The sequence below is a fragment of the Ictidomys tridecemlineatus genome, chromosome 7 (genome assembly GCF_052094955.1).
Source record: "Ictidomys tridecemlineatus isolate mIctTri1 chromosome 7, mIctTri1.hap1, whole genome shotgun sequence".
NCBI lineage: Eukaryota > Metazoa > Chordata > Mammalia > Rodentia > Sciuridae > Ictidomys > Ictidomys tridecemlineatus.
The window spans coordinates 107,742,480-107,767,653 of NC_135483.1; the positions used below are offsets into that span (position 1 = coordinate 107,742,480).

General features: G+C 38.5%; 1 protein-coding gene and 1 long non-coding RNA gene across 6 annotated transcripts in view; one reads left to right on the plus strand and one right to left on the minus strand.

Moving 5' to 3' along the window:
* Positions 1 to 25,174, plus strand: part of Acmsd (aminocarboxymuconate semialdehyde decarboxylase) — a 49,009-nt gene that overhangs the window by 1,728 nt on the left and 22,107 nt on the right. For 2 of the 4 annotated variants that reach the window (XM_078017297.1, XM_005315856.3), the window contains exons 2-5: positions 7,668 to 7,712; positions 18,981 to 19,077; positions 21,777 to 21,826; positions 23,126 to 23,362. In XM_078017297.1, coding sequence (XP_077873423.1) covers positions 7,668 to 7,712; positions 18,981 to 19,077; positions 21,777 to 21,826; positions 23,126 to 23,362 — 429 coding nt within the window. Of the gene's footprint in view, positions 1 to 3,633; positions 3,860 to 7,667; positions 7,713 to 18,980; positions 19,078 to 21,776; positions 21,827 to 23,125; positions 23,363 to 25,174 lie in introns of those variants that run through there. The other 2 variants (XM_078017298.1, XM_078017299.1) reach the window with 2 other exon arrangements.
* On the minus strand, positions 1,556 to 10,289 carry LOC144365528 (uncharacterized). Of its 2 annotated transcripts, XR_013424057.1 has the most exons (3): positions 10,188 to 10,278; positions 9,907 to 10,043; positions 1,556 to 2,955 (listed from the first exon to the last, which is right to left on the minus strand). It is a non-coding gene; the product is annotated as an uncharacterized LOC144365528 (long non-coding RNA). The 2 variants fall into 2 exon arrangements; XR_013424058.1 differs by lacking the exon at positions 9,907 to 10,043 and having other exon boundaries at positions 10,188 to 10,289.

Sequence of the window (25,174 nt, forward strand, 5' to 3'; positions counted from 1 at the left end):
AATATATGATACTTCTTAATCTGACAGTTTTCAAAATTTCTAGGTATTTAGCATGTGATATTTTATAAATAGCTCTTGATCTATTCCCACCAAAGAGTGTTAACTCCAACATTCCAGCTATTCTCTTTATTAATATCAAAGAACACCTACATGAAATGCTTTGGGAGTTACCTTGGCGGTCTCCAGAGGACATTGCCCACCTATACCTGAGAGAGCTAACCAGCATAACCCATCCACCTAGAGAAGTCACAGCAACAGGGATCCCAAGCTCTATGGCATCCACCTCCTTGTCCTGACAAGGATTTTGAGGCTTAGAAAGTGAGATGGGCTGGATATTTGTGTCTCTTCCAAGTTCATATGTTGAAATCCTAGCTCCAAAGGCAATAGTACTAGGAAATGAGGCCTTTGGGAAGTGATTATGTCATGTGAGCAGATCCCTTGTGAATGGAACAGTGCTCTTACAAACTAGGCCCAAGGAAGCTTGTTTATTGTTTCTACCATGAGGGCTCAGCAAGAAGGTACCATCTAGGAACCAGGATGAACCCTCACCAGCCAGACACCAAATCTTCCAGAGATGTATCTTGGGCTTCCAGCTTCCAGAAATGTGAGAAATAAATATCTGTGGTTTATAAGCCATCACTTGATGGCATTTTGTTATAGCAGCTCAAATGGACAATAGGGAGCTGGCTCGTCACAGTTAAAATGTTTTTATCACTAAGGAAAATTTTTCAGTTTCTTTCAGAGGCAAGTGTGTGGTAGTCGTAAAAAGAGGAACCAGTCTGTTCTGTCTGTACTTGTTGCATTCTTAGTGTGGAATGTGGACTTAAAACCAAGCTTCAGAAACCCCTGAACTGTTTTAAATCATTGCTCATTTTTTTCTGGGGGACATAAGCTCCAGCCTTCTTGGGAAAAATGGTTGTGTTCTTACTAAACTAGGCCCCAATGAGACATTCCCTCTGAACACTGGAAGCTGTTCCTAAATAAGCCACATGTATAAAGGCCTTCTTCCCCAGCCAGAAGACTCACAGGGGCCTAGAATGGTGCCTCCTCTTTGCAGAGTAGAGAAAGTTTTCTATCTGTACTCTGGGCCACAAGCTCACTTCCCATAACCTACCTCCTACTCCCAAACCTGCTCCATTTAAGCATGACCTGAGCACCTAGGTCTGACAATTTGTAGGTATCCTGCCTTATGCAAGGCCCTAAAAGCCTTGTTTAAAGTACTTTAAGCAATGGGATGAAGACCACGTGGTACATAGATTGTGCCCTAAAAATTTCCCAAGCAGTTGTCCTGCTGATTCTTGACACTGCCTCCCCTTCTATTCTCAGTCTTTCCTTGAAACAGGGAGAGGTGTTTTGCCCAATATGCAGGCTTCCTCTTATCCATCAGTCTCACATGCTGCAAACACATAGATGGCATGCTTCATCAAAATAACAATAACAATAATAATGGTCATAACACTTTGTGCTTCCAGGGACAGAGACCAGAGATGAATATCCAATTCATATAAAACCTTGTAACATGTATATAATATTTATGTTAAAAGGGTTAATGCCCTTTTTATATTGTTCTTAATTTTCATTTATTATATATCAATAGAATGCATTACAATTCACATATAGAGCACAATTTTTCATATCTCTGGCTGTACACAAAGTAGAATCACATCTTTCATATCTTCATACATGGACTTAGGGTAATGTTGACCATCGCATTCCACCGTCTTTCCTTCACCCATGCCCCCTCCTTTCCCCTCCCTCCCCTTTTCCCCTTTGCCATATCTAGAGTTCATTTAATTCTCCCACCGCCACCCCCACCACAGCATATTATAAATCAGCACCCTTAATCAGAGAAATCATTTGGCATTTGGTTTGAGGGGATTGGCTAATTTCTCTTAGCATTATATTCTCCAACTCCATCCATTTGCCTGCAAATGCCATGATTTTACTCTCTTTTAATGCTGAATAATATTCCATTGTGTATATATACCACATTTTCTTTGTTCATTCATCTACTGAAGGGCGTCTAGGTTGGTTCCACAGTTCAGCTATTGAGTTGTGCTGCTATAAACATTCATGTGGCTGTATCCTGGTAGTATTCTGTTTTTATGTTCTTTGGGTACAGATGAAGGAGTGGGATAGCTGGATCAAATGGTAGTTCCGTTCCCAGTTTACCAAGGATTCTCCATATTGCTTTCTATATTGGCTGCACCAATCTAAAGTACCACCATCAGTGTATAAGTGTGCCTTTTGCCCCACGTCCTCGTCAACACTTATTGTTGTTTGTATTCTTAATAGCTGCCATTCTGACTGGAGTGAGATGAAATCTTAGAGTAGTTTTGATTTGCATTTCTCTAACTGCTAGGGATGTTAAACATTTTTTTCATGTATTTATTGATTTGATTGTATATCTTCTTCTGAGAATTGTCTGTTCGGTTCCTTAGCCCATTTATTTATTGGATTATTTGTTTTTTTGGTGTTGCGATTTTTGTGTTCTTTATATATTCTAGAGATTAGTGCTCTATCTGACATGTGTGTGGTAAGTTTTGTTCCCAATTAGCAGGCTCTCTATTCACCTCACTGATTGTTTCTTTTGCTGAGAACCAGCTTTTTAGTTTGAATCCATCCCACTTATTGATTCTTGATATTAATTCTTGTGTTATAGGTGTGTTATTAAGGAAGCTGGGGCCTAATCCGACATGATGGAGATTTGGGCCTACTTTTTCTTCTAATAGACGCAATATCTCTGGTTTAATTCCTAGGTCCTTGATCCACTTTGAGTTGAGTTTTATGCATGGTGAGAGATAGAGGTTTGATTTGTTTTGTTGCATATGGATGTCCATGTCATTAACCCTTTTTGATAGAGATGAAGGACTTGATATTCAGAAATGAACCCAGAGCTGCATGGGAACACAGTAGTTCTTCCAGAGCATCACCATTCCATCCAACTTGAAAAAGCTGAAAAGGGAGCATATTACTATTTTAAGGGATGTCCACTCTTCCCTATGTTCCCCCACTTCTCCCCTTGACAACCAGCCTGCCCCCGCAACTCGTCACTTTCACATAAACCAACCGAGGACAGCTTTGTCACAGGGTCATTGGAACCTGGCTTCCATCCCCAGGTCAAGCAATTAAATCTAATATGTGTTAGAGGTTTAAAGCTAGTGATGAAACTACTAGCCCCAAACAACCACATTGACCAACCAAGGTCAGTGAAATAAATAGAGACACATCTAAATGGGATTAGGATTTTTCTCCCCGACCCCTCGTTTTAACTCTATATGATCAGAGAAGAATGTGTAGTAATGAGATATTAACTATAGCAGAGTTTCACCTTCAAATTGTTTTTTAGTGGGGAAAATATTATTTTAAAAATCAATCTCTGATCTTTTCTCACTATGTTTTCAATTAAAAAAAATGAAAAGAAAAAGCCAGAACTATTTTTATTTGAGATGATGAAGTCCCTTTAGAAAAAGTAATGTCTCCTTTCAAACCTACCTTCCCTTTTTAAATATTAATAGACACACCTCCACAACTTTGACCTCATGGAATGAAGAAACTAAAAAGCGAATAAACACACTCATGCTGATGATTAACTAATGGTTACAAAGAACCAGGATTTAAGATATCTTTCATTTTCACTTGCTAACAATGATTTTAGTAGAGTTACAAGTCAGGATCCTTTTTTAAAATTTGAGGTGGGAAGTCAACAGATTCAGGGGGAACTTAATTAAATGGTTTCTGATGAATCAGGACCCACATTCTCTGCTGTCGCAAAAGGAGGATCCTGATCCAAGAAGCCATAGTGAAAGATGTTTCAGGTTGATCTACAATGAGATTATTCATAACAACAATGATTATGGTAAGGTTTTGGCCTTTTCTTCAGCTGGACTTTGTTCACCCCCTACTCTATGTGCAATAGTAGGACTTGCAAAGATTTTTCTAATTTTAAATGGGGTAAAAAAAAATCTGGCCTTTAATTTAAAAGCATATATGTGTATCTCCTTTCATTGGCAATGATTTAACTACACTTGTTCAAGGTAAAATTTTCAGAGACAAAAATCCCAGGCATAATTTGACTTTTAAACAACTGCTCTCAGGAAATAGGTAACTGACTACCCAGGAGGTTCATTATTCACCATGTGAAGATGTGAGGTCTTAAGGACATTGAAAATGTCATTCAGGAGCCAGGCTCAGTGGTACACAACTATAATCCCAGCTACTCAGGAGACTGAGGCAAGAGGACTGCTTGAGCCCAAGAGTCTCAGCAATGCAGTGAGACCCTGTCTCAAAAAAAAAAAAGTCATTCAGTCCATCCACTCTGGTGTGTGTGTGTGTGTGTGTGTGTGTGTGTGTGTGTGTGTGTGTGTGTGTCCTGCACATAAAACTAAATTCCCTTAGATTTTTAAAACTTGCTTTTTCATTTGTCATGCTATATGGGACACTGGTCAGTGTCAATCAAACCCTTTCAGATTGTAAAGGTCTCCTGGTATATGCTCTGACTAAACCATTTCCAGAGTCATGAGACCCCAAATTTGACACAATCAGAATGAGAGATGGAAGACTGTGTGGAGCCCAGATCTTGGGCAGAATAGAGTTGCCCTAAATAGGTTATTGTTTGGTAGAATAACTTCAATACTTTAAGCTTTTTAGGAAAGTGAGGGAGAAACACAGAGTGACAAAGTCTCCTTCTTTCATAACCTTCCTTAGTGTCTGACCTCAGTGTATTCTACCTAAGGCTGTCATCATAACTGCCATCCCCATCAGCATCACCAACTGCCACACATCACCTCCTCCTCTACTACCACTCCTGCTGCCATTATTGTTGCTATGACCACCACCATCACCACACTGGTACCACCACTGCCACCATACTGATGACCACAGCCACTACCATTACCATCTCACTCCCTCTACCCCTGCCATTGCAATCACTGCCAACTCTAGCAACACTATTAGCAACCACCACTTCCCCTCCACCACCTCCATGATCACCACCCATATAATTAGCTTTGATAAAGGCCAAACCTGATGTCAATAGATTTATATGCATTATCTCAGTTAATTCCCATAACACCCTATATCTCAGCTATGCTTGTTAGTCTCCATTTTACATGCAAGGAAACAGAAACTTGGAGATGTTATATTACTTCAACAAAGTCAAGTACCTTGGACATGATTTTTTGGATGTGGCCAGATTCATCCCTCTGCTCTGCCTCCCTCTTTTTCTCCAAATGCAATACACCTCTAACCTGGTCACATATGGATTAAGGTTGTCTAGAGAATTAAGAAACAGTAACAGTGAGGGAAGAATAAAGGAAGTAAAGAGAGAGAGAGGAAAGAAGGAAATACAACCTTTTCTTCTACACCGAAGATAAGATTTCAATGACAAATGTTCAGTTCAAGAGCACATTGTTAGTCTCAAATTTACTCTAAAGTGTAACTGACAGAAGTCATATTCTACTCCCTCCTCCAGCATATGTCTCTTGGCAGCTTTTTCCAAGGGAAGAGAAGGGTATAAAGGTATCGAATGCACAAAGAGAGGAAAGTGAGGGGTTGGGGACATAGGCAGAGGAGCAAACTGGTGCAGTTTTCCTTGCATGTTCAACCTGATAAACAGCAGGTCACTAGGGAGGAAGCATACAGATCTCCAAAGATAACATGATTATTTGGAACTAACCTCAAGAACAGAAGCCTGTTGAGGTAGATCCTTGTCACAAATGAACACCTCTATGCTATACTGTGGTCCAGACCCAGACCTTCCCAGTCAAACTGGAGGTTAGAAGGAAGCTAGGAAGAGGGATCCATCAAGACCTCACTCTCTTCAGGTAACATTCCAGTGCCATGACATGAGAGCTAACCACTGTTACCTGACCTTACCCAACTACAAGTGAAAAATGGAAATGAAATTCAGCTTGCTTTATTCATCTACTTATTATTGCTGATAGTCTAAGGAGCTGGTGATGAGCTCTTTCATCTAGCTGTCTCTGCTTCTACACATTCCCTCCTTATATAATGTATTATGAGTCATTCTTTGGAGCATAGAAATCCTGAATAAGAAGTTTCTCTCCAAACTGATACCAGTCTACCTTTCCAACCTCGCTCCCGCAATACCACCTGACTCAAGGTGTGGATCAGCATCCTCCTCCAGACTCCCAGAGAACATGGGCAGCACTATCACAGTGCATCTCATACACTTGTACAGCTCTTCCATCACTTTTCCACTTGACCCCACCCTCTCAACACTCTGCTCCACATAGACAGAAATTGTCCTCCACTTTTATTTTCTTTGCCCCAGTAAGACTGGTCATGAGATTCCATTAGAGCTTGAACAATGAATGAGTGAACAAATAAAATATTATATGAGTCATATATACCTACATCCTTAGGAATTCAATAAATATTGAATAAGTGATACATTATTAGGCTTTCAATTTTTTAAATTTATGACTCCCAGGAAGAGATATATTTTGTATATTATAAATCATGCAAACATTTACATATGTAACAGGAAATTTTTATGAAACTAATACTACATGGGAGATATTATTCTATTCTTTTTCATTCTATTCCATTTCTTTACTATCTTATCTTGTGTTTTTAAAGAAGCACACTTTGAATCAAGGATTCAAAGGCAAGTACTTTACTTTGGAGATGATCTCAGGAAAATACAAGTGGGGAAGTAAGATAGGAAAAGCCATGAAGCCAATAAAAGGTTTGTTATCCATTATAGAATGTGTACCTTGCCTCAGAGTTATCCTGCCCAGGACTGGAGTACTAGTATATTCAGTATTTTTACCTTCAACTTTTCTCAGTCATTGGTTGAGAGCTGCTGGGAAGATGGCAAGGATAGACTAATTTCCTGGTACTTCCTACCTGTTAGAAAGAGTGGATCAAAGAAGCTTTCAGGGGAAGAAGAGAGATTCTTAAAGAAGTATAGACACTAGCATTTGGAGGTGGGCTGTTGTGCCCCAGAGTATTAAGGGAAAGGAATATGAGTGGGATGCCGTTAGTATCTGCAACACATACTATCTCATGATTTTAAAATGTCTAGGCCCCTAGTCACTGAATTGTTTTTATGATCTATTCATGGATTGCAACTCACAGTCTGAAAAGCAGTATATGTTCTAAAGAGTAGTCCTTATGGTCCATGTACTCCCAGTACTGCATTAAATGATCTGATAGTACATATCCAAATATTCTGTGTTAATCTTTGCTTTAAAACTTCAAACTATATTAGGAAAAAAGATAAAACCAATGAGATGTAGAATTTTCTTTCTGTATAAATATATTTAAAGGAAAATGTATATTGAAATATACTTTTTTTGGTACCAGGGATTGAACCCAGGGGCACTTAACCACTGAGTCACATTCCCAGTCCTTTTTGTATTTTATTTATAGACAAAGTCTCACTAGTTGTTTAGGGCCTTGCTAAATTGCTGAGGCTGGCTTTGAACTCAAGATTTTGAGCCGCTGGGATTATAGACGTGTACTACCTCACCCAGCTTGAAATATAAATATTGAATAGTGATACATGGGGATGGAGGGACAAATGGAAAGATAATGTCTAAAAGGATGAAATTTAGGCTCCTTTGCCCTGAGGATGTGTCCTTTATTGCAATCCTCTCTTCTTTGCTTTTCAAGCCTAATTGTACTTCTCTCCACTACAGAGATTCGGCTATGGAGGCTGGGTGCAACTCCAACACCATGGCAAGGTAAGTTTTTCCCAAAGCATGAGTATGAGCAGGACCCAGGGACATCCTGAGCATTAAGATACTTTATTGCAGGCTGGGGCTTCAGGGAACTCAGGTCTCCTGCTTTCACATTAGCTTGTAGTAGAGAAGGAAACAGTACCACTATTTTTCAGAATTATTAGGAGAAATGGGGGTGACTTCAAATAGTGGTATTTAGGAAGATAAAATTGGAATTCGAGAACACATTGAGAAATGACTTCCTCGCCCCTCTCTCTTTTGGCCTAGAACCAATTTTGGCATTTATTGCTATGCCTCAAGGGTTATCACAGTATATTAAGGCTGACCAAATAAATGGAACAATTAAGTTTGAGCACAAGCTTGAGAAATTAAACATTGCAGACAAAAGGGAGAAGCCACTGTTATTAAGGGCTGAGATTGATACAAAAAAGGGAAGATACAAGGCAAAGCATTCTGCAAATAATGAGGCCTGTGTGACCTGGGAATCCAGACCTACACAGAGTTTAGGTCTGACCTCATTTTCAGATGCCCTCTATGAGTTCAAAGGAAACATTCTTGAGCTTCTAGCTAGAATATGGACATGACTAACATGCCCTGGTGCAGTCATGGTCTGGAAATAGTATGCATAGGGTCAACCCAAAGCAATGTGGTAACGATAAGACTGCCTTTGCTAAAGGGCACAGATTTGAACACCAAAGACTGGGAAAGGCCTCCTAGAGAAAGTGATACCCATCCTGACTCTTGAAGCAGGGGTACAGGCAGGGTTGCTCAATGAGTAAAGGAAACAATTTTCCATAAAAAAAAGAAGTCAGGGACCAAAGTCATGGAAATATTAAACTTGTAAGCCCAGAACTTAAGCACTAAGCTATAGCTGGCACAACCTGCTAGTCCCTGGACTAGCAGGTTCAGCATCACCTGGGAACCCAGGAGAAATACAAATCAGGGGGCCACACCACCAACCTTCCAAATCAGGAACTTTGTGGGGGGATATGGGAAAGGGGCTGTCCATTTTAACAAGCCTCCTAGTGATTCTGCTGCACACTCAAGTTTGAGTCCCCCTGGCTCATATATTCACTTAATAAATTTTATTGAAGCCTGTTTTATGCCAGGCCCATCCACCAAGGAAATAGGAATATGCTGATGAACAAGACAGAGATGGTTCCTACCCTCATAGTGCAAAAATTCTAAGGGAACATGAGAAATTTAGATAATGGAATAAAAAATGATGCTTCAATAAAGAGTGACAGGCTGGCTGGCTGGTCAGTGACCTGTTAAAGACTTGGAAGAGGGTTGGGGTTGTGGCTCAGTGGTAGAGCTCTTGCTTTGAATGTGTGAGGCACTGGGTTCAATTCTCAGCACCACATATAAATAAAACATAAAGGTCCATCAACAACTAAAATAAATAAAATTTTTTTAAAAAAGACTTGGAAGAAAGGAAAGCAAAACCTGAAAAATGTTCCTGACTGAAGGAACACCAAAGGTCTTCAAGTGGGGAACAGTCAATGTGTTCAAGGAACGAAAAAGAAGGGCAATGTGGCTGGAATGCTGTGTGAGGAAGAGATGGTAGGAAATGGATCCATTATATAGGGACTTAAGGACTTAAGACCTAAATCTGGAATTCATTCTCAAAACAATGCAAATTCTTTGAAAATTCTTAATGACTTTAAATTCTTAATGACTTTAAAACTTTGCTCTATGGAGCATAGACAGAGGCAGGCAAAAGTTTGAGGAACAAAGTGGTGGGAAGGAGCTGGAGAAGGGCAGGTTGAAGCATCATCAGACGGGGCCTTGAAGGACTTAGGGGTTTAGGTCCTAAAATTGGTTTAAGCCTTTGTACTTGACCCTGAAGGCAGTGGGAAATCATGAAAGAGTTTTCAACACTGCCACACTCTCCCATTCCCAATACTAGTTGCTAGCTGGAGAGCTGGCTCTCTCTGCTGGTCTTAAGTATCTCCAAGGGGAGGTATGATATGAGTAGAGCTGAGTACAAGGAAACCCCCACTGGAGGAACAGGCAGCCTGTAGATATGTTTTTCCTTACTCCATGTCCCAGGTTGCAGTTTGTCCTCAATATTAGATATGAATGACTTTAATTTCATTTTGTTTTAATGTCAAGAGATTTCATAAACTTAGCAGCAGATCTCCAAAAGAAAACAAGAAGGAAAATATTTTCCTGTCATATCTACTGACCTACTTACCTCTGGCAAAACTGAGTACAATGGTTGTCCAATAGAACCAAACAGGAAACTCTTTTCTTTTCTCCCAGGGAAAAAGCAAAGCAAAATGTAGCCAAATCTATATTTTTTATAATTACAGAAGTGAGGGATGACAGTCACTAGAAAACAACATGAAAATGTATACCATTATGTAAATTAACCAAGAGCAATGAGACAATCCAGTATTTAGGATTTTAAAACTCTTTTGATTCTGCTACATTCCTTTGGTGAACCAATATATTCTGCCCTCATGATTGATTTACCTTAGAGATTTCTGTTCTCTGGAAGATCATTCCAAAACATTTCTCTGGTTTGCCCTATTTCTGTTTTTAACCTTTAGTTTTTCCAGTGCTCCTAGAATAAAGTCAGGGGAGGTAAAGCCTTGCTCAAAATTGTAAAATATAACTTGCCTTTTGGTTAAACATTTACAAAAAGACAAGTAACAAGTCAGTGATTCGAATGATAACCTGCCAGAAGCTACACAGGATGAAGGTGAAACTGTGGCAAGAACACCTGAAATTATTTTAAAGGCTATTGCTCAGAAAGGTAAACATAAGGCCCATTTCAAATCTGTAGGTCAGTAACATCTTAAAAATCCACTGAGTGTTTCTCAGAAACCTGAAGCCACAAATATACATGTGCAAACATCCCACCCCCAACACATAAAAATATACATTATACTTAGCATTTTTAAATACATACTTCTGCCTGATTCCCCACTGTTGTGGACTAAATATTTGTGTCCCACCCCCCAAATTCACATGTTGAAGCCCTAACCCCCAATAGATGGTATTTGGGTGAAAAGTAATTTGGTTAGATAAGGTCTTAAGGGCTGCCCTCATGATGAGATTAGTGACTTATAGGACATACCAAAGAACTTGTATTCTCACCACTATATGGGACACAGCATGAAGATAGCCATCTACAAGCAGGAAGAGGGTCCACCAGGAACTGAGTCAATGGGCACCTTGATCTTGAACTCCACAGCCTCCAGAACTATGAGAAATAAATGTCATTTAAACCACTCAGTCTAGGTATTTTGTTATAGCAGCCCAACCTAAGATACCCATTCACAGGGTACCTACCCAGGATTTTCCTTTTCACCTACATGAATAAAGAATATACCGTCAGCAGCAATTTTGTGCTAAATGAGAAAATGAAATAATAAATAGTAAGAGAGCTCAGAGAAGGTGGAGAGCCCAAGGCAAGGAGCATATAACTATAGTGCTAATGATCCAGTCTAGTGTTTGAAAACATGGGTTACAATACAACAATAAATCATAATACCAATGGAGTGAGTTAGGCAAGCTTAAAAAAAGGAAAATAGATCATAAAACAAAATAGCAAAATGTGTTGCTCTTGGTAAGAGTAAACATTGTTTCATGAAATTTTTGTCTCAATTTGTATCTGTATAAATAGATTTGGATGAGTACTCTGGGTGGAAATGAAAGATCTCTTAATGTGAGCTCACAGCCAACACTGACTGAAAGCTATTGATCTAGCCCAATGCTCTCATTTCATATATTTACTGTTAAAATTAATTTATTTTATAATGAGTATTTGTGTAAAATCTCCTTTTTTAAACTTAAGCATTTAGAGATAAACCTACAATTCCTTTGGACCAATACTCTGCATTCTCAAAAGTAATCCTCATTAGCAATTTGGTAGTTATCTTTCTAGATCTTTTCCTATGATTTTATTTGCATATATGTGCACCTGTAGAAATGACATAGTATTTTTAATATGTTTAGATTCTTTTAAAACCTATCTCAATCAAGTTCCAAACAGAAAACAGATGGGACAATTAAATTAGAATACTTTGAGAGTAGTTAAGAGACTATTTGTAAAGGTGTAGGCATGTGAGGAAATTACAGAGGTAGGCAGAGGTTAGTTCATGCAGGGTCTTACCAGCTGGGTTAATGAGTTTAGACTTTATCTTCAGGGAAATGGGAATCTATTCAAGATTTTTAAATGGGATAGTGGCAAGCTGGGGATTTAAAATCTTACTCTGTTTTGTGAACACTGGTTAAAGGGGTCAAAAGAGGGAGCAGGAAGATCCAATTGAGCAGTTGTTCAAGCATAGATAATGTGAGCTTAGACCATGGCTGAACAGTGGAAGTAGAGAAATGTGGACCACTGCAGGCTATATTTTCGAGACAGAATCAATGATATTGGGAAGTGGATTGGGTGGTGGCATATCAGGCAAAGGGAATTGAAATTGTCTCAATGCTGAGAAAAATAATGCAGGCATCAAAGATAGAAGTGACAATACCAAGAAGACAAGCAAATCACAAAGAGAGATGAACAGGTTGAACACATCAAGTTTGAGGTAGTTGCAGTGGGGCCTTTCTGTGAAGCTGTCCTACAGACTGGTAGCATCTGGGAAGTGGAATGATTAGATGCCAAATGCCAATGTCTCGGCTTGGCACAGAATCACGAGCCACCACACAGCTTTGTAGGTTCAAACAGCAATTCTTTATTCCTGATCTCACACCGCCTCCACACAGGTTCAAGGGCAATCTCATCCCCCCCCCCCCCCCCCCCCCCCGCACAATTCACGTCCTAAATACTTTCTCTCCACGAGAACTCAGTGGGAACTCAGGCAGCAGGCACGCCCTACTCCCAGCAGCAATAATATTCAACCTCCAACTTCCCTAAAACTCCTATTGTCACGCCCTAAACCCAAGGACGGGGATACTTCCTGCAGGATACTCCCTAATCCTGGATCCACCCTGGTCATTGAGCAGGGTCACCTTTCTCAAACACACAAGCAAGGTCACAGCAAATTTCCAAGGCAAGTCCATTTAACATGGGGTACGCTGGCAAGGATTACAATGCGTCATTCCTACTTGGCAATGGCTCTCAGCAATTAGAGATTGCTTACTGTTTGCAGGGACTGGGTCATTCCTGCTAGCTCTACATCTCAAGGCCCACATAGTCTAGAGGGGTAGCCTGAATGGACTTTGGGGATAGGGGAGGAAAATGGAAACATGATGGTGAAATACTGAGTTTGAGGATGCATTTCTGATAACATTTGCAGTACCAGATATTGAAAGAGCATTATTTGTATTTATTTGTGAATAATAATAGGAGTTGAACTTAAGAATCAGTAGCTCCACAGGTTACACTCTCTAGGAATCATACTTTGGGACTGAAATTAGCATGCCTGAAGTATATCAGGAAGTGTTCTTAGTATAAACATCAGTAGAAAGGAAGAGAAGGAGAAAGGATCAACTAGAGGGCAACATTGAGCTGTTATGTAATCCCAATAGAAGCCTCAGCTGAACCTACTTGGAGCATTAAAGCTAACATTCAGAGTCATTCCAAGTTGGCAGGGGAGAGAGCAAAAGAGAGGGGCCTTTAAGGCTGGGTTATGGCTCAATGGTAGAGTGCTTGTCTGGCATGTGTGAGGCCCTAGGTTTGATCCTCACCATCACATAAATAAATAAATAAATAAATAAATAAATAAATAAATAAATAAATAAATAAATAAATAAATAAACAAACAAACAAATAAAATAAAGGTATTGTGTCCATCTATAACTAAAAAATATATAGTTTTTTTTAAAGGGGGGGATGCTTTATACCTCCACAGAAATCAGCCATTGGAATTGTGCTGCCCTGGACATGGAGCAGGACCATAAAAGTAGCAGTTCTCTTAAACCAAGGCAGTCCCCATGTGGGTCAGGAGTTGTCTGCTGCCAATATTCCCAGCATCTGGGAAAATTAAGTCCTTTTTTCTGAAGAGGAATGTGAGTGGCACAACATACCATCTGCCTTGAGAAGGACCTTAAATATTGCTTACCCTAAGCTCTTATTTTAAAGCGTTAGAACCTGATGTCCCAGAAGGATAAGTGGCTCACACATAGGATACAGGACTCCTGAAGGCCATAGTATCCCACTTTGCATTATACTGTGCTACCTGGCTTAAAAAAAATATATTAGAAGTAATTTTTAAATGTTTATCTGGATAGTAATGGTGGCTTGGGAAAATTCTTTAAATAAACTTGGTTTCCTTTTGAGAGTTTAGAAAAAATGAGATTGGATTCTGGTTATATTAATTAGAATGGCTTGTTTATTAGTTTAATTTAAGATCTTAATTGATATAGAGATCAGTGTTAAAAAAAAAAAAAGAGTTAACCACACCCTTCATTTCTTACCATGGATTCAGCATGGAAAGAGAAATTTAGAAATGTAGAAAAAGAAATTTAGTGAATCAGATTTTCCTACCGTGTAAATTTTTATCATGTAAAGAGGGCATCCTTTCTCTGAAAAATATCAAACTCTTCAGAAAATTATGGTAATTAACTTTTGCCTACTAGATAGATATCAGTTGCCAAATATCAGCCTGACAGGGTGGAAAATGGCTTCATATACTTGGGTTCTTGTCTCAGCTCTATACCAACTAAGTATATAGCCTTGAACAAGTCACCAACATGTGTGGAATCATTAATAAAATCAAAAATTGAACTTTGTCTTACATCAATTCTTTGGCATCTCCCAGAGAAAACCAATTTCTTCCCTTGAAATTGAAAATAATGGTAAAATCTGGCTGTCATTTATTGAGCATGCTATCTGGCATAGTGCTAAATTCTTTACAAACGTGTATTAATGAATCTTCTGTATCACTCATGGTTTTGACTTGCAGACAATAGAGCTAGTTTAGAAAAACAGTGCAGAGACTTCTTGGGAAAGCCAGAGATCAAGCTCAGAGACTGTACTTACCTGAACAATGCCCACATCACACCTGATGAGCTGGTCCTGCAGAGAGTCACCAGTCCTAGTCAGACAGGACATTCACATTGTTGCTGCTGAGACTAGAGACCAGACGCTTTGCCCTTGCTGGATCAGTCACATGTGATACTTCAAACAACACCATTGTCTACAGGTAGACTGCACATCCCTGCCACCTCACACTGCTCACTTTCAAACCAGTCCAAGACAGATGCTTCTGATCAGCAGCACCTAGAGTAGCTGCCAGTAGTCCTGCTACAAAAGGAAACTGGGAAACAAATTTTTGGATTCTACCTCAGGAAGGAAGAATCAGAAAATCAAATTTTTGGTTCATATTTTAGAGATAGTAAAAGTACAACTGAAACTCAAAGTACCCATAGATTAACTAGTTATACTGCTCCCAAGTAATTTAATAAAATTTATACCTAGATTTTCTTGATTGCAAAGACACTTTTTGACACTCTGCTATATGGGTACTTTCTGGTGATTAAGTTTTCCTCATAAGGATCAAGAGAACAATAAAATCTCTAATTTTCCAGATGAAAGTTTGCTTCCCAACTTTTTCTCTTTCACCATTACCCATCTCTACTCCCTTCTTTGCCAAATTCAGAGACATGTGTTCCTTCATCGCATTTGTGTAATCCATATCAGTCAGGACTCTTGGCTGCAAGCAAACAAAATCAACATGGTTAAGTTTAAGAAGAAAAGGAGTTTGTTGAAAGTATTTTAAGCCTGTCAAAAGTTACAAAATATCTGGATAACCAAGCTCATAAAATGTGCAGAAACTAAGGAAAGTCACACAATTGAAGCCACAGCTAAGGCCACATCACAGGAACTGCTGCCCCCAACTGGACACTGGACACTACCACTACTGCCAATGAACATGACCACTAGACAGAATAAATTCACTTGCCTGATTTTTATCACTTGCTGTTTATTAAAAACTGAACACTGAATGGCCAAACTTAGGGTGAAGAGAGCAAAGGCTTAGTGGATTTTGTAGATGGAGGGTAGGCCCTGCCTCCACCAGGATTCCTACAGAAGATTGCCCAACCTAGAAAGGTGATTCAGATGCTGGCATGGTAAACAGAGGATCTGAGATGAGGCAAATCAATTCTGATGTTTTGGTGTCAGAGATCCAGCTCTTCAGGGATATGGACCCTTATCACAATTATATAAGTCACTCCATCATTAACCTGTTCCCCAGCCCCTGGGGAATAAGAATATGAATATCTGGGGTCTTCCTATTGTAAGGGAGATGGAAATGGGCTGCAGGACAGTGGGAGATGGGAAAGGTCTTGTCCATGGAGTAGAAAACAAAGAAGGGTTGTGGCAAGGCTCAGATATAACTCATGATGGAGGAAGATATTTATTAGCTCTTTAGCAGAGGTATGGTTCAGATATTTTACCTCATTTCATAGACTGTCACTTCCTGTTGATTTTTTTTCTGCACATAAGTTTTTAGTACCTCTGGCTTTGTTCTTTTTGCTCAAGATTGCTTTGGCTGTTCAGAGTCTTTCATGGTCCATATGAATTTCAGGATTTTCTACTTCTGTGAAAAATAATTTTGATAGGTATTTCATTGAATATGTAGGTTGCTTGAGTGGTACATAATGTATATTAACTTCTAAGCCATAACCATAGGATATCATTCTATCCATTTATGTCTTCTTTAGTTTCTTTCATCAGTTCTTAATAGTTTTCAGTATATAGCTCTTTTACCCCTTAAGTTAACTTTATTGCTAGGTATTCTGTCCTTTTAAATGCTATTATGAATAGGATTATTTCCTTGATTTATTTTTTAGATAGTCCATAATTATTGCATTAAAATGCTACTCTTCTTTGAGTTGGTTTTATACCTTGAAATTTTACTGAAATAATTTTTAATTCTAGAATTTTTTAGTGGAATCTATATATATTATATATCATGATATCTACAAATAAATACAATTTAGCTTCCTCCTTTATGATATAGATACCTTTTATTTCTGTTTCTAAATTGCTTTGCCTAAAGCCTCTAGTGCTGTTGAATACAAGCAGAAAGAGTATCATTTTGTTTTATTCCTGATTTTAGAAGAAAAACTTTCAGCTTTTTATTAGTAAATATGACTATAGCTATGAGATTGTCATACATGAACTTTATTATATTGAGGTACATACTTTCTATACCTAACTTTTTAGAGTTTTATCATGTAAAATGTTTAAATTTGTCAAATGCTTTTCTGCATCTATTGATATGGTCATGTGGTTTCCTAAAAAAAAAATAGAACCACCATATGCTCCAGCAATTTCACTTCTGGAGATATATATATATATGTAAATAATCTCCAAATGAAATGAAACCAGTATGTTGAAGAGATATTGCCATACGATTCATTTTTGTTTTATTTGTTTATTTTTGGTATTGGGCATCGAACTCAGGGGTTCTTAGCCACTGAGCCACATTCTCAGACTTTTTATTTTCTAATTTTGAGACAGGGTCTTTCTAAGCTGCTTAGGGCCTTACTAAATTTCTAAGACTGGCCTTGAAGTTGAGATCATCCTGCCTCCTGGGTTGCTGGGATTATAGGCCCATGCCACCATGCCCAGCTATTCATTCTTTAAAAGGAAAAATAAAGAAAATCCCATCATTTGGAACAACCTGAATGAACATGGAGGTTGTTTTGTTAAGTGAAATAATCCAGGCACAAAAAGATTAATATTGCATGATCTCACTTACACATGGATCTAAAAAAGTCAAACTCATAGATACAGATAGCAAAATGGTGGTTACTTGGGGGTGGGGGTGGGGGACAGGAAGGAACAGGAATCATCAAAAGATGCAAAATTTCAGTTATAATTCAGAAGACTCATTGTAGTTTATGGTATCTTCAGTTAATAATAATGTTATATACTTGAAAATTGCAAAGAGAATAGATTTTAAATGTTCTCATCACAAAAATTAAATATGTGAAGAAGTTGATAAATTAATTTGATTTAATAATTTTATAATGTATACTTATATTACAACATCATATTATATGCCATAAATATATTAAATATTTATATACCAGGCTGGGGATGTGGCTCAAGCGGTAGCATGCTCCCCTGGCATGGGTGCGGCCCGGGTTCGATCCTCAGCACCACATATAAACAAAGATGTTGTGTCTGCCAATAACTAAAATGTAAATAAAATATTTAAAAAATTTATCTACCAATTATATACATACATATATATGTGTGTGTGTAGGTTTATATATATGTGTGTGTGTGTGTGTGTGTATATGTATATATATACATAATGTGTGTGTGTATATATATGTATATATATACAAATGTGTGTGTGTATATATATACACACACACACACATAGGATAACCATAGGATATATATATATATATATATATATATATATATATAACACATATAGAATATATATACATATATTTTATTATTTATAACTTTTTATTATTTTATTATTTATGATTTTCAGTGTGTGTGTATGTGTGTGTGTGTATACATACACAATTTTTTGTACCAGTATTGAACTGAGGGGTGCTTAACCATTCAGCCCCATTCCCAGCCCTTTTTATTTTTTATTTTGAGACAGGGTCTCACTAAGTTGCTTAGGTCCTCACTAATTTGCTGAGACTGGCTTTGAACTCGTAATCCTCCTGCCATAGCCTCCCAAGCAGCTGAAATTACAGGTGTATGCCACAATGCCTGGCTAAAATAGATAGTATTTTAAAAGGTAGTATACACAAGCAGTCATGATGTGTGGTGGAAGTGAGCAGTTCAACATGAAATTTTGCACCTGTTTCTAGGTGGATTCATTTCACTGCTCCATTCTTCTACAGGTGTTGACATCAGTATGACCTGTTCTGTTGAATAAACCACTTACTTTCACTATCCATACGTTGCTCTCAATAAAGCCAAAGGGTTGAACTAGATGGTCTATCTCAAAAGTCCTTTCCAATTCTGAAATGTTCTAAATTGATTTTCCAGATACTGAGCCATCCTCTTGGGTCTTGTAGTCAGTAGGTCAGATCAGCAAGGTAATCATCTCTCCTCAGTCTTGCAGGCCAGAAAGGCCATAACCATGACCTTGCTCTCTCTGTGTCCCATGGCTGATACCCACAGAACACACCCCTTCAACTGCAGGCCAAAGAAAAGCATGAGGAAGAAAAACTGAATCTTATTAAATAAATAATTTCTACTTCTAGTGAATTAAGTAAAAAATCTCTAAAAATGTTAGAAGAGAAACATATTCCAAAACCTAAAAAGGAAAGATTAATCCAAATGGGCTTAGGGTCCCATTTACTGATGTGAATTTTCTGCCCCAGGGAGAAGCAAAGATGATGAAAGATGGGAAGGTCTTCAGAGTGGTCCAAGAGAACTGCTGGGATCCAGAAGTTCGTATTAGAGAAATGGATCAAAAAGGTACTTATAATAAGAAATGCTACCAATGTATGTATCTGTTATAAAAAACAACGTCTGCCTTTAAAGTTTGTTAACTGGCATGACCTACCCAGGAACAACTTCTGATCTTTTTCTTTGCCAGGACATGCTGTTCCAGCTTCTGTGGGGGAAGAGAGAGGCTTCCACTATAATGCTTTTAAAGTATGGATTTAAAATGCTTTGCAATTAGTTGCATTCTGTTTAAAGTGGAATACTGTATCATCAAAAAGATAATAGTAGCATTTTATTATTTATAACTTTTAGTTCAAATTATTGTAGAATCAATTAAAATTAGAAATGACAGATTAAGGATGTCAATTGTCTGCTTAGTCAAACTTGGGATCCAATTTCTTTCTTTTCTTTTTTTTTTTAACAGATACAACATTTTTTACACCTTTATTTTATTTATTCACTTTTATGTGGTGCTGTGGATCAAATCCAGTACCTCACACATGCTAGGCAAATACTCTACCACTGAGCCACAGCCACAGCTCGGACCCAATTTCTTTTTGTCTCAGTGCACTAGATAGGTAGGTAGTTAGGTAGGTAGGTAGATAGATAGATAGATAGATAGATAGATAGATAGATAGATAGATAGATACACAGACAGATCTACTGACACAAAAGGGGTATAAGGTTAAAAAAAGGTAATTGTGCAATCTCAGAGTACTCTATGATGAAAGCAATCTGAGAATCTGAAAGAAGAGGATTAGGAAATTTTTGTTTCAAAGCTGAATTGCTAACAATTTCTAGGAACTGCTTGCATTCCTTATATCTAAAAAGAAAACAAGTCCTCACGATTAAGAATTTCAAAGACTATCTAAAATATATGATGGCCACATAATGCTTTCATTTATTACTTCCTGGCTCACTATGCTCCCTGAGGAGAGCATGCTCCAAGAAAATGCATCAAACCTTTCAGACTTATACGAGCCAAGCCCATTCTGGGGAATTCACCGCTTCTGGCACTACCAGTCCTCAATTGTGACATTGGTGATCTAAATTTGAACCAGAAAACAAACAACACACACACACACACACACACACACACACAGGCACACACACACACCAGTTTAGAACTACCATTTTCCTAATCAAAGAAAGAAAAATTTAGAAGTTTATATATATTTATACAGAAAGAGAGAGAGAGAGAGTAGAAAACTTTGATTTTATTCCAAGGAATCAACCTGGCAGCCCAAAATGACTAGGTGGTCTCTGGTATGTTAGAATCTATAGGAAACTTTTGTCTAGGTGTGGCTTTCCATTTTTTATTTATTGTTTGTTTTTTGTTTATTTATTGGCACCAGGGATTGAACCCAGGGGGACTGACTTAGCCACATCCCCGGCCCTTTTTTTTTTTTTTATTTTGAGACATAGGTAAGTTGCTTAGGGCCTCGTTAAATTGCTGAGACTGGTTTTGAAATTGCAATCCTCTGCCTCAGCCTCCTAAGCTGCTGGGATTGCAGGAGCGTGCCACCACGCCCAGCTGCTTTCTATATTTTTTAACAATTTAAAATATACCTTTATGGCCTGGCATAGCAGCACATACTTCTAATCCTGGCAATGCAAAACAAAATAAAATATTTATATAAATATTTTAAATATAAATACTTCATATATATTTTAAAGATAAATATTTTAAATATAAAATAATATAAAAAATGTATCAAAATAAAATGAGCTGGGGATGTGGCTCATCATTTAAATGGCCCTGGGTATAATCCTACACACACACACACACACACACACACACACACACACACACATATCCCTAGGTGGCATTCAAATGGAACTTTTCAGAATCTGAAGCACTTCCCTGTTCTAAGAGTACATTAGGATAGAAGCAGAGCTGGAAAAGAACATGCTTCCTAGATCTACAACAAAGAGCAAGGCTTTGCTATAGATGTGAATGGATAAAAATGGCCCATGCTTTCAAGGAGAAAACTAGCGGGAATGAGACTTGGCTGACTAGTGTCAGAAATCATTTATGGCTATAGTATAGATGGAAGTACACGTCTCTTTGTCTGTTGTTGTTTCAATCCATTGCTATCATTGAGAAAATAGTCATGACTAATCCTTACTGAACATTTACTTTGTGTCATACACTGTTCTGAACACCCAACGGGTATTGATTCATTTAATTCCTACAACAGCTCCAGGAGGTGGGCTCTCTTGAAGACAAGTGATTCTTGGCATCCTAGATTCTGTAGCCAAACTCAGGATCCCATTCTGGATATTTCAGACAATGAGGCTCCAACTAGGCTGATTTAGGAGCTGAACTAAGAGGGTAGGGAAGAGTGCTAAGAGATACATTGTCATGTGTGACCTAAGTTGAAAAATCCTGGCAGGGGTGGAGGGGCAGGGAACAGTGGAAAATGTCTTGCTTAAATAACACTTTACAGGAAGGAGGGTGGAGGAAACTTCTGGTCAATGAGTCAACTTATTTTTCTTGAATGACCTAATTTTGGTCCAACCTTTACCTCTCTCCCAAGATCTTAGGCTGATGGATGAGGTAGGCCTGGGAAATGGCCTGAGAGAAGGGGCACTGGGAGGAGCACCCAGGGAGAGGTGACAGGAGGAGTTTGGGGCAGAGGCTTGCTGGCCTCTTTGCTCTGGGAAAGGCAGTAGTGCCTGGGTTATTCTTCTCACCAGCTTTGCTTTTTTTGTGTGTCTGTGTCTAGGAGTATCAGTGCAAGCTCTTTCTACCGTTCCTGTCATGTTTAGCTACTGGGTGAGTATGAAACTTCAGACCATCACCCTAGTGGGGAATGCTCATGTCTAGCTCCCCAACAAGTGACCAAGGCTCCCCCTCCCCCAACAACAGCAGCATCCTCTCCCAGGCCTGTCTTCTTAGCCACGTCCTTGCTCCAGAACAGTAGCCAGTAGGATGTGACTCACATTAAAGTTCCACTAGAACTCAACCTTCATCTCCACCAGAATGTACCTGTCTGGTGACTCATTCCTGCAATGCCTTGCTGGGGAACTGACAAGCCAGTTTATTCTGAGGTGAGAATGATTTTGAAAAAAGATGATCACAGCCTAATGTGTTGCTTCTCCCAAGGAAATATATAATTCAAAGTGAAAGTCCTGGACTTGGATCCCTTTCCTCAAGTTAATAAATCTCAAGCACTGAAAATTTCAGGCATGATTTGGAGCCTGCTGAGGGAAACTTCTGTGTAGAGTTGAAGTTGTACTAAATACCTGCCCAGCCAAGCAGATATTTACTCCTCTTGTGATTTAAGAAGTAATGGAAATACCACCCATTCCATATACTTCCCCAACCTGTGTTCATAAATCCAGTATTAGAGGTTTAGTCCTTCTCTGCTCCTGTGTTTAGATTCACTACTTAAAATAAAATGCCTTAAAACCTCAGTATGCCTGAACTTATCAAACTAAGCATCACTCTGACCAGACAACTGGAATTGCAAGTAGAGTACCGAATTCCTGGCAGCGGGGTGATGTTGAAAGAAAGAAGACAGTGCAGAAGAGAGAGTTAGAGAAACCAAAAGCAAAATTTATCTGTCTTAGCCTTTTGCTGAGTCTAGCTACAAGTGTCATAGCCAATAGGAAGGATATATAAGAGGACAGACAAGGATGGTAGAGGTCTGTGGGCAAGGCTAGCATCCCTAAAAGAAGAGTGACAAAAATGTGAACTGATGGTAGCTTCAGGCATTGGGCCAGATACAGCCTTCTAACCGAGGAAGCCATCAAAATCTGTTTGCAATTGATGGTGGCCCATTTTCATTTCGTCTCTAGTATGAAATGGCCCAGTAATTAGGATGCCAGTCCCAGTAATCTATTCTAGCTTCAATTTTTCTAAGTGACCAGTATACACTGGCAGTTTTCTTTGATATTTACAAAGATTGGGTCTTCTGTGGGGAGTGCCTTTCTCATTCTGTACCTCAGCTTTATGATGGGTAAAGCCATTGAGAAAGACAAATAGTTTAGCCAAGAGAAGGCATTGTTTAGAGTAAATGACTAAAGAAGTAGGTTTTGAACAACATAGTTTTCCCTCTCCTGTTTCCACCAGGCCAAACCTCAAGACACTTTGGATCTATGCCAACTTTTAAACAACAACATAGCTGCCACTGTTGCCAGCCACCCCAGGAGGTTTGTGGGTCTGGGGACATTACCCATGCAGGCTCCAGAGCTGGCCATCAAGGAGATGGAGCGCTGTGTGCAGGAGCTGGGGTTTCCAGGGGTCCAAATTGGCTCCCACATCAATAAGTGGAACCTGAATGAGCAGGAACTCTTCCCGGTCTATGCAGTGAGTACACAGCTGTCACTCAACCAAGGCGTAGCCCCAGAATACCTAGCTGGGGACAGGCACCTTGCTGGGTGCTAGTAGGAAGATACAGGCACCTCCCACTGGGGTGGAAGACAGAAATGACTTATATATAGACAGGAGATGTGGAAATCCTCTACCAAAACTCCTCCCGAAAAAGGAATGGGTCATTCTACAGAAGAAGGGCAGTGTAAATACTTCCTAGGCCAGTTCTGAGTTAACTCAATGATGACATATCTCTTCTTCCTATCATTCTTGTTCTCTTTTTAATCTTTTATTTGGAAGCCTAAATATCACCCTCATCACAAGCATTGTGTATAGAACCATGTCAATGCCAAAAAAATTTGGGTTTTCTTTGGGAAAAATACTTAATGTATTTCAAAAATATGAAATAAATTTGAAGAAACTATGGAAAATACAGAAAAATATAAATAAATAAAAAGTCACCCTTAATCCTGCAACTCAAAGTAACAACCGTTGTAGTACATTTTGTTTTTTTAAAACTGCATATATCCTAAGCCAACCTCAGCAACTTAGCAAGGCCCTAAGCAACTAACTGAGACCCTTTCTTTAAATAAAATGCAAAAAAGGGCTGGGGTATGGCTTAGTGGTTAAGTGCCCCTGAGTTGAATCCTTGGTACAAAAAGAAAAAACTTCATATATCCATACTTTAACAAAATTGACATTTTTTTACACTTGTGTTTTCAAATGCTAATTGAGAACTTCCAAACTAAATGAAATTTATCTTAATGTGTGATTTTTAACTGCAGAATATTCTAATATATGAATTTATTTTTATTTATTTAACCTGACCTCAATTAAGAAACTTTTGAAATTATTTTTTATTTATTTATGATAGCAGAATGCATTACAATTCTTATTACACATATAGAGCACAATTTTTCATATCTCTAGTTGTATACAAAGTATATTCACACCAATTCATGTTTTCATACATTGTACTTTGAATAATAATGTCCATTACATTCCACCATCATTTCTAACCCCATGGCCCCTCCCTTCTCTTCCCATCCCTCTGCCCTATCTAGAGTTCGTTTATTCCTCCCATGCTCCCCCTCCCTACCCACTATGAATCATCCTCCTTATATCAGAGAAAACATTAAGCATTTGGTTTTGGGGGATTGGCTAATTTCACTTAGCATTATCTTCTCCAACTCCATCCATTTACCTGCAAATTCCATGATTTTATTCTCTTTAATTGCTGAGTAATATTCCATTGTGTATATATACCACATTTTAAAATCCATTCATCTATTGAAGGGAATCTAGGTTGGTTCCATAGTTTAGCTATTGTGATTGTGCTGCTATAAACATTGATGTGGCTGTGTCCCTGTAGTATGCTGTTTTTAAGTCCTTTGGGAATAGACTGAGGAGAGGGATACCTTGGTCAAATGGTGGCTCCATTCCCAGTTTTCCAAGAAATCTCCATACTGCTTTCCATATTGGCTGCATACCATTTATTGATTCTTGATTTTAATTCTTGTGCCAAAGAAGTCTTATTAAGGAAGTTAATCTCCATCCCACAAGATGGACATTAGGGCCTCCTTTTTCTTCTATTAGATGTAGGGTCTCTGGTTTTATTCCTAGGTCTTTGATCCATTTTGAGTTAAGTTTTGTGCATGGAAAGAGATAGGAGTTTAATTTCATTTTGTTGCATATGGATTTCCAGTTTTCCCACCACCATTTGTTGAAGAGGCTACCTTTTCTCCAATGCATGTTTTTGACAACTTTGTCTAATATTAGATAATTGAAATTTTGTAGGTTAGACTCTGC